This window comes from Mobula hypostoma, chromosome 30, assembly GCF_963921235.1.
Source record: "Mobula hypostoma chromosome 30, sMobHyp1.1, whole genome shotgun sequence".
In the NCBI taxonomy this organism is placed as follows: domain Eukaryota; kingdom Metazoa; phylum Chordata; class Chondrichthyes; order Myliobatiformes; family Myliobatidae; genus Mobula; species Mobula hypostoma.
The window spans coordinates 18,491,552-18,504,552 of NC_086126.1; the positions used below are offsets into that span (position 1 = coordinate 18,491,552).

Here is a 13,001-nt window from a genome sequence, read left to right on the forward strand (position 1 = left end):
TCCCCCCCACTGAATCCACTCCATAGCCAAGAAAGCCCAGCAGCGTCTCTGCTTTCTGCAACGGCTGAGAAAAGCCCATCTGCCACCCCCCATCCTCACCACATTCCACAGAGGAGGTATCGAGAGCATCCTGAGCAGCTGCATCACTTCCTGATTCGGGAATTGTACCGTCTCGGATCGCAAGACCCTGCAGCGGATAGTGAGATCAGCTGAGAAGATCATCGGGGTCTCTCTTCCCATCATTACAGACATTTACACCACACACTGCACCCGTAAAGCCAAAAGCATTGTGAAGGACCCCACGCACCTCTCATACAAACTCTTCTCTCTCCTGCCATCTGGCAAAAGGTACCAATGCATTCGGGCTCTCACTGGGCAACAGTTTCTTCCCCCAAGCCATCAGGCTCCTTAATACACAGAGTCTAGACTGACATCTACATCATTTATTATTATATTGTAATTTGTCCTCTACTGTGCCTGTTGTCTTGTTTATTATTTATTGTACTGTCCAGCACTGTTTTGTGCTCTTTATGTAGTTCTGTGTAGGTCTGTAGTCAAGTGTTGTTTTTGTGTTGTTTTACATAGTCTAGTGTAGCCTTGTGTTCTCTCACTTAGTCTTGTCTAGTTTTGTGTTGTTTCATGTAGCACCATGGTCCTGGAGGAATACTGTTTTGTTTTTACTGTGTACTGTACCAGCAGTGTATGGTCGAAATGACAATAAAAAGCAACTTGATTTGACTTGACTTGACTTGACTCTGTGATCTTTATAGCAGTTTATTTCCTTTCAATGGCACTTGCAGGATGATACGGACAAACATGTCAAGATCCTTCAGTGTATCAGACAGAAGTGGATATAGATCAGTTGGAATTCTGTCTGTTTGAAAACTTTCCTCACCATCCACAACTACACCAAAATTCGTGTCATCAGCGATCTCATCAGCCCATGTGTGTTTTAATCTGATCAGACAGAGGTCCCATCACTGATCACTGTGGACACACTGGTTACATATCTACAGTCAAAATCATTCTCAATTCCATCAGCTCGAATGTCGCTCCACGATACACACCATTCAAACCCTCCCATGCAGAGACTCGAGGAAAGTGACACATTTATCACAAGACCAGAGTTGGGTTGAATGGTCTGGACTTGTTACTCTGGATGCTGTGCTCCAAAGTCCATCCAGATTAGTACAATGTAACCAGATACATCATCCCTGATATACCGATGTACAGCATTGTGTCACAAACAAGAGAAAATCTGCAGATGCTGGAAATCCAAGCCACACACACAAATACTGAACAAACTCAGCAGGTCAGGCAGCATCTATAGAAAAAAAAACAGCCAATGTTTTGGGCCAAAACCCTTCGGCAGGACTTAAGGAGAAAATGTAAGGAGTAGATTTAAAAGTTGGGGTAGGGGTAAGGAAAATAAGGTGAGTGAAACCTGTAAGGGGACGATGAAGTAAAGAGCTGGGAAGTTGATTAGTGAAAGAGACAGGAGGCCATGGAAGAAAGAAAAGCGGGGAGGAACACCAGAGGGAGATGGTGGGTGGGAAAGATGATGGGAAATGGTGAAGGGGAGGGGTGCAGTGGGAGGCATTACCAGAATGTGGGAGTTCGATGTTCATGCCATCAGGTTGGAAGCTACCCATAAGTTGTTGTCCCTCCAACAAATGTGTGGCCACATCGCATTGTATGATATTGTTTAAAAAGCTAAAAAGAATTCAATTGTGAGGGTGAATCTGAAAGAACTTATATACACTTACACTGCATGAGAGACTGGGGGAGACACAGTGCCAAGTATCAACTCCCACACTGTACGGGAGACTGACAGGTACAGAATGAACCCCACACTCTCACACTGTACCAGAGACTGACAGGTACAGAATGAACCCCACACTCTCACACTGTACCGGAGACTGACAGGTACAGAATGAACCCCACACTCTCACACTGTACCGGAGACTGACAGGTACAGGATGAACCCCACACTCTCACACTGTACCGGAGACTGACAGGTACAGAATGAACCCCACACTCTCACACTGTACCAGAGACTGACAGGTACAGAATGAACCCCACACTCTCACACTGTACCGGAGACTGACAGGTACAGAATGAACCCCACACTCTCGCACTGTACCAGAGACTGACGGGTACAGAATGAACCCCACACTCTCGCACTGTACCAGAGACTGAAGGGTACAGAATGAACCCCACAATCCCACACTGTACCGGAGACTGACAGGTACAGAATGAACCCCACACTCTGACACTGTACCAGAGACTGACAGGTACAGAATGAACCCCACACTTCCACACCATACCGGAAACTGACAGGTACAGAATGAACCCCACACTCCCACACTGTACCGGAGACTGACAGGTACAGAATGAACCCCACACTCCCACACTGTACCGGAAACTGACAGGTACAGAATGAACCCCACACTCTCACACTGTACCGGAAACTGACAGGTACAGAATGAACCCCACACTTTCACACTGTACCGGAGACTGACAGGTACAGAACGAAACCCACACGCTCACGCTGTACAAGTACAGTCATTTACGTACTTTAACAAACCCGAACAACACTCCTCTCCACCTCAAGAGAGCACCACTTTGATCAATTTACACTGCAATGGACTGCCTTGATATTCACATTCTCTTCTCTTTTTACAATTCTGTTCAAGTTTAGTTCTTGTGAGCGCTGTATCGTGGATACCATGTGTTTATGATGCTGCTGCAGTAAATTTATCTTTTACCTGGTCCATTTGACCTTCGGTCTCCTGCTGTCCTGTTTCATTACATCAACGTCTGATATTATCAACTGTGTGTTTTTCTCATTCCATCTGCTTTTCTAGCAGATACGATGGGCCAAATGGCCGAATACTGCCGCTGTAGTTGGTCCATTTTGTACTTCAGATTTCCTTCCTGCCGAATTACCCGGCAGCGGCAACTCACCAGATCAGCGACAGTTCCCAGTCCACGGTGTTACCCAGACCGAACACGGATTCGTGGAGACGGAGTTCTGATTGGTTAAACAAATTTCTTCAGCTATCCAATCAAATGATTTTACTGCGTGAATCTTTGCTTCAAATAGCCATTGAGAATCCTCGGCATCCCATCCCTCATTTGCAAACACCTCTGGGCGCTGCCTATTTAATTCGTGCTCCGGGAGGGATTTGCTTATTTCTGGTTCTGAAGCGGTCAGCTGAAATGCCTGAGACAGCGAAACCCGCTCCGAAGAAGGGCGCCAAGAAAGCTCTGCCCAAACCAGCGGGCAAGGCAGGGAAGAAGCGCAAGAGGCTGAGGAAGGAGAGTTACTCCATCTACATCTACAAAGTGATGAAGCAGGTTCACCCCGACACCGGCATCTCCTCCAAGGCCATGTGCATCATGAACTCATTTGTCAGCGATATCTTCGAGCGCATCGGGGGCGAGGCTTCCCGCCTGGCCCATTACAACAAGCGGTCAACCATCACCTCACGGGAGATCCAGACCGCCGTGCGCCTGCTGCTGCCCGGGGAGCTGGCCAAGCACGCCGTGTCCGAAGGGACAAAGGCGGTGACCAAGTACACCAGCTCCAAGTAAAGCTCCCCAGGGCGATGATCGAAAACACAACGGCTCTTTTAAGAGCCACTCACGATTTCACTGAGAGAGCTGTACCAGCATTTAGGCAATACATGGCGCATATTTTATGTGTGGTGATTTAAGAGCGAAAGAGCGGTTGGAATATCTGGTTCATCTTCCCCGTATAATTCCGGTGTTTATCATTCCTAAAACGGAATTGTTACCTCCCCATCCCCATCAGTCCGTCCCTGCCGGTATACATGTCGAGCGGAGGACTGCTGCCATTACTGTTTTAGCTGTGGGTTCAGGAGTTTATTGGTTACAGTTAGGTAACTTCTCTGAATCTCATTTCAATGCGAGGCCGGAACGACGACACGGTTCTTTCATAGAACAACTTTTCTTTTTAAATTGCAGACTAGACGCTGGGGACAGTTTGAGAAGAGCCGTTTGTCCATAACCTGATAACGTTTACACAATCACCGGCACCGGGCAGAAGCTGAGTGTCAGATTTACTCGGTTCCTTTACGAATTTAAAGATGCAGTATTAGAGAATTGAGTTCCCAGACACTCCAATATCAACTACATTTGCATTAAATGTGTCCGATTTCAGTAACGGGGAAATGCGAAGACCCAGTCGTCAAACAGATCAGCAGTGATTTAATTTCAGATTAAATTTGAACAATAGTTTTTTTTTGGCGGGCTTTTTCCATTTTCCAGTGCACTTTGGGGAGGAGACGGTTACTTTCCGCGCTTCTACCTTTACGGGCTCTTGATTGGTGATTAAGACAGTTCGTCGATTGGGCCATTTCTTTTCACCAATGAAAACAAGCAGCATTAAACTAATCACAAGCATTAGTTTGCATTTTCAAAGAAGGTATAAAAATGCGAGTTGGGGCGGGGTGAACATTCCCTCATTCTCGTTGGAGCAGTTACTGTGACTGAAAATGTCTGGACGTGGAAAAGGCACTGCTGGCAAAGCTCGGTCCAAGGCCAAATCTCGCTCATCTCGGGCTGGACTGCAGTTCCCAGTCGGCCGGGTTCACAGACTCCTAAGAAAGGGCAACTATGCTGAGCGGGTGGGTGCCGGAGCCCCGGTCTATCTGGCTGCTGTGCTCGAGTATCTGACAGCCGAAATCCTCGAATTGGCCGGCAACGCGGCCCGGGACAATAAGAAAACCCGCATTATCCCCCGACACCTGCAGCTGGCCGTCCGCAACGACGAGGAGCTCAACAAGCTGCTGGGAGGGGTGACTATCGCTCAGGGCGGTGTGTTACCCAATATCCAGGCTGTGCTGTTGCCCAAGAAAACCGGCGGTGCCAGTAAGTGAAGCGACGTAAGCTGAACCTATTTACCCAAAGGCTCTTTTCAGAGCCACTCACGGTGTCTGTGGAAGGGCTGAGCAGCGGGTGATTTCCGTTCAGAGTAACTGGGTTGTGTATCTGTCACGGCCCCGACCGGAGCCACCCCTGGTAACGTTTTCTCTCCTTCCGTCGTGTTTATTCCGCGAATTAAACCGGTATAAGTCTGCACAGTACGCGGTCCGCTTCACCCTGACTCATTTCCCCTCTCTGCTGGCTGAATGGAGCTCTCTCCCCTGCGGGATGGGGAAATGAACTTTCAGAGTCAGCCCGCGGAGGGTGAATTTAATCTCCGATCATTGAACGATTCCACTCTTCATGACCTGAAACCATGTTGTCTGGGTTTCATATTGCGGGTTGACCCTGGACCGTTCCGGTGCGCAGCAGACGGGAACACTGCCTGCTGATCGCTTCATGAGCAATTCCCACCGCCTCACAGAACAATATTTGCAGCTTTACATTTATCTACAAAAGTACATTTACCCTGTGGAACTGACAGTATTTACTGAAAATCTCGTCCACCTGGGTCTCTGAAATATAAATCAACATTTGCAAAGAAGGGGTCAGTTTGGTCAGATCTCCCGAGACACGGCTCCCTCTGTGAGGCGGTGGGTCGCTCTGAGAACAGACTTTTGTTTGTGCCAGGGAGAAAAGGGAGGGGGTGGGTGGATCGACAAGGAGGTTCAGTGCTGTCCTGTCTCCAGTAGGAACTTCTAAACACTGATGGATAAAACCGGACACAGAATAAATTCTGCTCCACTAACCCTTTTGCAGTGCGGCGGTCCCAGTCAACTTGATGGGGCAATCCCCAGGGATGTCTTCTCTAAGTACCACTGAGATGTTCTCTCTGGTCAAACACATCTCTTCGTCTCTCTTCCCTCCACTCCATCGTACCTGTAGCATTTGTACTGTGAAACTGAGTTGCCGGTCCGGCCCCTCCGACAGTCATTTTTCTGTTGGGGATAACCACACACTGCTCCAGTCCATCCAGTTGAAAATGGGTCCGAGCAAATGCTGGGGGTTAACCTGGCGATAGACTGGCGTCCTATGGAGTGGGGGGGGGGGGGAGTCTCGTACTCTCAGTCGCTTCACGCCACAGAAACCAGCATAAGCACCGGCCTGATGGGCCACAAGGCTCGGGACAGACTTTAACTTTTAAATATAATATCCCAGTCTCATGCAGGCATCCATCCATGCCCAGAGGCCATCTGCTGTTCAGAGAACAGTACAGGAGTGGCCCTTTGGCCCATCTCTACATATTCCTGTGTCTGTCTAAGATTTCCTTAAATACTCCTGTGCTCTCCGCCTCTGCCACCACCCCTGACAGTGCATTCCATGTCTCCATCAATCTGTTGTCTTCACTTTCTTCCTCTGAGCTTAAATACATCCTTTCTGTGAAAAATACTACTGGCTGTCTACACCAACTATGACCCACAAAATCCCTCAGGTTTCTGTCAAATCTCTCCTGAGCCGACGCCACTTCAGAAGAAAAAGTTTCAGCATGTCGAGCCTCTCCTCAGCGCACACCTCCTCCAGACATCCTGCTCCAAACCCTCCACATGCTTCCGATAATGAGGTGATCAGAACTGAACACTGTACTCTCAATGTGGCCTCACCAGCATTTTATAAACCTGTAACATCATGTCCTGGAGCTTGAACTCAATGCCTTGCCTGATGAAGGTAAACATGCCATACACCGACTTTACCTCCCTGTCAACCTGTGCTCCCAGTTTTAGGGAACCGATGTCTCTGAACCTCAACATCCTTCTCTTTGTCAATACTGTTAATGTTTCTACCATTAACTGTACACACCCTTGATGATGGATCTCCCAAAGTGCAGCCCTCCTAGGTATCCTTTTCACCACAACGAATGTATGGAATGCAATGGGATTATCTTCAATCTTACTTGCCGGAGATTTTTCATCACTGTTTCCAGCTCTCCGAATGTTCTTGAGTTCCCCTGTTTTTTAAATATAGTCCTCAAACACCCTGTTTGATTCTAGCTTCCTAAGCCTTACTTATGCTTCTTCCTCCTCCTTGATTAAATTAACTTCTTGTCTCATCATCCAAGGTTCCTGAACCTTGCCATCCTTGACCCTCCCTCTCACTGGAACAAACTGGGCCTGAAACACTGGACTGGTCTTTAAACAAACTCCAGGTCAGATGTGGATTTGCCTCAAAATCCATCATTACATATTGCTGTGCCTGGCATCTAACTCAGCTTCAATCTCTCCATTCAGTGACTGGTGTTCTGTTTCACATCCCCCTGCCAATCTCATTGCAACCCTCACAGGGAGCAGCAATGAACCTCATGATACTGACCCCCCTCCAGTGAAGGTGCAAACTATCCATCTTGTACAGGTCACCCCAGCACCAGAAGAGGTTCCAATGTTCCGTAATCCTGAAACCCTGTCGCTGTATCAGCTCCTCAGCCACACATTCATCTGCTCTCACTTTCTGTTTGTATCCCTACCACCACAGGGCACTGGAAGTAAACTGGAGATTACAACCTTTCAGGTTCTACTCTATAACTTCTTCCCTAACTCTCTATATTCACTGTGGGACATCAACCCTTTTCTACCTGTCCATTTGTATCGACGTGAACCACCATCTCTGGCTGAATGAACACCACCCCCCGTTCTGTATCTGATCCGAGATGTCCCTGACTCTCAGAGGATTTACAAAAACTTTTTAAACCAACAGAAGGCAACAAAGGGCTAAGAGAGTTGTAAAAGAGCGCCTGAAGGCTTTATGTGTCAATGCAAGGAGCATTCGTAATAAGGTGGATGAATTGAAAGTGCAGATTGTTATTAATGATTATGATATAGTTGGGATCACAGAGACATGGCTCCAGGGTGACCAGGGATGGGAGCTCAACGTTCAGGGATATTCAATATTCAGGAGGGATAGACATGAAGGAAGGGGAGGTGGGGTGGCGTTGCTGGTTAAAAAAGAGATTAACGCAATAGAAAGGAAGGACATAAGCCGGGAAGATGTGGAATCGATATGGGTAGAGCTGCGTAACACTAAGGGGCAGAAGACGCTGCTGGGAGTTGTGTACAGGCCACCTAACAGTAGTAGTGAGGTCGGAGATGGTATTAAACAGGAAATTAGAAATGTGTGCAATAAAGGAACAGCAGTTATAATGGGTGACTTCAATCTACATGTAGACTGGGTGAACCAAATTGGTAAAGGTGCTGAGGAAGAGGATTTCTTGGAATGTATGCGGGATGGTTTTTTGAACCAACATGTCGAGGAACCGACTAGAGAGCAGGCTATTCTGGACTGGGTTTTGAGCAATGAGGAAGGGTTAATTAGCGATCTTGTCGTGAGAGGCCCCTTGGGTAAGAGTGACCATAATATGGTGGAATTCTTCATTAACATGGAGAGTGACGTAGTTAATTCAGAAACAAAGGTTCTGAACTTAAAGAGGGGTAACTTTGAAGGTATGAGACATGAATTAGCTAAGATAGACTGGCAAATGACACTTCAAGGATTGACGGTGGATATGCAATGGCAGGCATTTAAAGGTTGCATGGATGAACTACAACAATTGTTCATCCCAGTTTGGCAAAAGAATAAATCAAGGAAGGTAGTGCACCCGTGGCTGACAAGAGAAATTAGGGATAGTATCAATTCCAAAGAAGTAGCATACAAATTAGCCAGAGAAAGTGGCTCACCTGAGGACTGGGAGAAATTCAGAGTTCAGCAGAGGAGGACAAAGGGCTTAATTAGGAAGGGGAAAAAAGATTATGAGAGAAAACTGGCAGAGAACATAAAAACGGACTGTAAAAGCTTTTATAGATATGTAAAAAGGAAAAGACTGATAAAGACAAATGTAGGTCCCCTGCAAACAGAAACAGGTGAATTGATTATGGGGAGCAAGGACATGGCAGACCAATTGAATAATTACTTTGGTTCTGTCTTCACTAAGGAGGACATAAATAATCTTCCAGAAATAGTAAGGGACAGAGGGTCCAGTGAGATGGAGGAACTGAGCGAAATACATGTTAGTAGGGAAGTGGTGTTAGGTAAATTGAAGGGATTGAAGGCAGATAAATCCCCAGGGCCAGATGGTCTGCATCCCAGAGTGCTTAAGGAAGTGGCCCAAGAAATAGTGGATGCATTAGTGATAATTTTTCAAAACTCGTTAGATTCTGGACTAGTTCCTGAGGATTGGAGGGTGGCTAATGTAACCCCACTTTTTAAAAAAGGAGGGAGAGAGAAACCGGGGAATTATAGGCCGGTTAGCCTAACGTCGGTGGTGGGGAAACTGCTGGAGTCAGTTATCAAGGATGTGATAACAGCACATTTGGAAAGCGGTGAAATGATCGGACAAAGTCAGCATGGATTTGTGAAAGGAAAATCATGTCTGACGAATCTCATAGAATTTTTTGAGGATGTAACTAGTAGAGTGGATAGGGGAGAACCAGTGGATGTGGTATATTTGGATTTTCAAAAGGCTTTTGACAAGGTCCCACACAGGAGATTAGTGTGCAAACTTAAAGCACATGGTATTGGGGGTAAGGTATTGGTGTGGGTGGAGAATTGGTTAGCAGACAGGAAGCAAAGAGTGGGAATAAACGGGACCTTTTCAGAATGGCAGGCGGTGACTAGTGGGGTACCGCAAGGCTCAGTGCTGGGACCCCAGTTGTTTACAATATATATTAATGACTTGGATGAGGGAATTAAATGCAGCATCTCCAAGTTTGCGGATGACACGAAGCTGGGTGGCAGTGTTAGCAGTGAGGAGGATGCTAAGAGGATGCAGGGTGACTTGGATAGGTTGGGTGAGTGGGCAAACTCATGGCAGATGCAATTTAATGTGGATAAATGTGAAGTTATCCACTTTGGTGGCAAAAATAGGAAAACAGATTATTATCTGAATGGTGGCCGATTAGGAAAAGGGGAGGTGCAACGAGACCTGGGTGTCATTATACACCAGTCATTGAAAGTGGGCATGCAGGTACAGCAGGCGGTGAAAAAGGCGAACGGTATGCTGGCATTTATAGCGAGAGGATTCGAGTACAGGAGCAGGGAGGTACTACTGCAGTTGTACAAGGCCTTGGTGAGACCACACCTGGAGTATTGTGTGCAGTTTTGGTCCCCTAATCTGAGGAAAGACATCCTTGCCATAGAGGGAGTACAAAGAAGGTTCACCAGATTGATTCCTGGGATGGCAGGTCTTTCATATGAAGAAAGACTGGATGAACTGGGCTTGTACTCGTTGGAATTTAGAAGATTGAGGGGGGATCTGATTGAAACGTATAAGATCCTAAAGGGATTGGACAGGCTAGATGCGGGAAGATTGTTCCCGATGTTGGGGAGGTCTAGAACGAGGGGTCACAGTTTGAGGATAGAGGGGAAGCCTTTTAGGACCGAGGTTAGGAAAAACTTCTTCACACAGAGAGTGGTGAATCTGTGGAATTCTCTGCCACAGCAAACTGTTGAGGCCAGTTCATTAGCTATGTTTAAAAGGAAGTTAGATATGGCCCTTGTGGCTACAGGGGTCACGGGGTATGGAGGGAAGGCTGGGTTCTGAGTTGGATGATCAGCCATGATCATAATAAATGGCGGTGCAGGCTCGAAGGGCCGAATGGCCTACTCCTGCACCTATTTTCTATGTTTCTATGTAACATAAGAAGTCATAAAGAGAGGAAAAAGTTGGAATACCAAGGTAAACTAGCCACAGGTATTAAAGAGGATACCAAAAGTTTCTTCAGATATACAAAGTGTAAAAGAGAGGCAACAGTAGATATTGGGGAAGTTGTTACTGGAGAGGTAGTAATGGGGTACAGGAAAATGGCAGACAAACTGAATAAGTATTGTGCATTGGTCTTCACTGGGGAAGTCATCAGCAGTCTGCTGGAAATTCGAGAGAATCAGGGGGCAGAAATGAGTAATTTTGCCTTTACTAGGGAGATGGTCCTTGGGAAACTGAAAGGTCTGAAGGTAGATAATTCACCTGGACCAGATTGTCTACACCAGTGCTATGAAAGATGCGGCTGAAGAGATTGTGGCAGTTTTAATAATAATCATTTCCAGAGAACAGGAAAATTGCAAAGGTCATCCACTTTTAAAGAAGAGAGGGAAGCAGAAGAAAGCAAATCATAGGCCAGTTAGTCCGATCTCAGTGGTTGGGAAGATGATGGAGTCGATTGTCAAGGATGTATTTTCAGGTACTTGGCAACACATGAAAAAATAGGCCAAAGTCAGCATGGTTTCCTTTAATCAGTCCTCACCAAAGACTTGTGTATCTGCAACACGTCTTCTCAACTCTTGTACTCAGTGACATGAATGAGGAAGGCCAGCAGATCAAACACCATCTTCACCACCATATCTAGCTGAGATGTCACTTTCAGTGAACTATACATTCACATGGACATTATTTATATAAATTACAAGTAACAAAGGTCCCGCCACCCAGTGGCACACCACTAGACAGAGACCTCCAGTCTGTGGCACAACCCTCAACCATCAGGCTCTGCCTCCTGTCACGGAGGCAATTATGAAATCAATCAACTGTCTCCCCAGATCCTGTTTTCGAGATCTAACCTTCCGGACTATAGTCAAAGGCCTGGCTAATGTCCATATAGACAACATCCACAGCCCTAACCTCATCTACGCCCTTGTGAAACCCCTCAAAGGGCTGCAAGAAATTACCAGACATAATTTCCCTTGCACAAAACTGTGCTGACTGTCCTGATTCAAATGAAATGTTGGTGGATCCTGTTCTTCAGAAACTCCAACAAATTACAGAGTGATAGGCCTGTAGTTTCCACAACCCTTTTTAAACAATGGCACCGCATCAGTCCTGAAGTCATAGGAGCAGGATTAGGCTTTTTGGCCCATTCAGTCTGTTCTGTTCATCATATATCCCTCTCAACCCCATTCTCCTGCCTTCTACCCATGAACTTTGATACCCTTAATAATAATTAAAAATCTACTAAGCTCTGCTTTAAATAAACCTACTGACTGTCTTTATGGTTGCCTATGCAAATGACATCCATTGATTCATCACATTCTGACTGAAGAAATTACTCATCTCTATTCTACTTCATTTTATTGAGGGAGTGGTTTGGTTCTAGATTCCTCCATTATTGGAAACATCCTCTCACATCAACACTATCTAGGCCGTTCAATATTCAATGTGTTTCTATAAGATTCTCCCTCATTCTTCTAGACTCCAGTGACTACAGGCCCAGATCATCAAATGATTATTATATCCTAACTCTTTCAGTCCTGGGATCATTCACTTGAATTTCCACTCCAGCCTCTGCAATGCCAGCACATCCATAGAACCACAGAAACTACAGCACAGAAATAGGCTCTTTGGCCCTTCTTGGCTGTGCCGAACCATTTTCTGCCTAGTCCCACTGACCTGCACACGGACCATATCCCTCCATACACCATGTATCTGTCCAATTTATTCTTAAATGTTAAAAAAGAACCCGCATTTACCACCTCGTCTGGCAGCTCATTCCATACTCCCACCACTCTCTGTGTGAAGAAGCCCCTCCTTAATGTTCCCTTTAAACTTTTCCCCCCTCACCCTTAACCCATGTCCTCTGGTTTTTTTCTCCCCTTGCCTCAGTGGAAAAAGCCTGCTTGCATTCATTCTATCTATACCCATCATAATTTTATATACCTCTATCAAATCTCCCCTCATTCTTCTACGCTCCAGGGAATAAAGTCCTAATCTATTCAACCTTTCTCTGTAACTGAGTTTCTCAAGTCCCGGCAACATCCTTGTAAACCTTCTCTGCACTCTTTCAACCTTATTTATATCCTTCCTGTAATTTGGTGACCAAAACTAAACACAATACTCCAGATTCAGCCTCACCAATGCCTTATACAACCTCATCATAACATTCCAGCTCTTATACTCAATACTTCGATTAATAAAGGCTAATGTACCAAAAGCTCTCTTTATGACCTTATCTACCTGTGATGACACTTTGAGGGAATTTTGTATCTGTATTCCCAGATCCCTCTGTTCCACTGCACTCCTCAGTGCCTTACCATTAACCCTGTATGTTCTACGTTGGTTTGTCCTTCCAACGTGC

At 46.0% G+C, this 13,001-nt stretch overlaps 2 protein-coding genes across 2 annotated transcripts; both read left to right on the forward strand.

The window, feature by feature from the left end:
* Positions 1 to 3,198: 3,198 nt before the first annotated feature.
* Positions 3,199 to 3,608, forward strand: LOC134339678 (histone H2B 1/2-like). The gene has a single exon (XM_063036376.1). It carries the CDS (start codon positions 3,223 to 3,225, stop codon positions 3,595 to 3,597), a length of 375 nt encoding a protein of 124 aa, XP_062892446.1. The 5' UTR covers positions 3,199 to 3,222; the 3' UTR covers positions 3,598 to 3,608.
* Positions 3,609 to 4,520: 912 nt separating this feature from the next.
* On the forward strand, positions 4,521 to 5,028 carry LOC134339659 (late histone H2A.2.2-like). Its single transcript, XM_063036357.1, has one exon. It carries the CDS (start codon positions 4,521 to 4,523, stop codon positions 4,902 to 4,904), a length of 384 nt encoding a protein of 127 aa, XP_062892427.1. The 3' UTR covers positions 4,905 to 5,028.
* Positions 5,029 to 13,001: the final 7,973 nt, after the last annotated feature.

Excerpts from the sequence above, each read along its gene's own strand:
- LOC134339659 (XM_063036357.1), top strand. The coding sequence starts at position 4,521 with ATGTCTGGACGTGGAAAAGGCACTGCTGGCAAAGCTCGGTCCAAGGCC.
- LOC134339678 (XM_063036376.1), top strand. The coding sequence starts at position 3,223 with ATGCCTGAGACAGCGAAACCCGCTCCGAAGAAGGGCGCCAAGAAAGCT.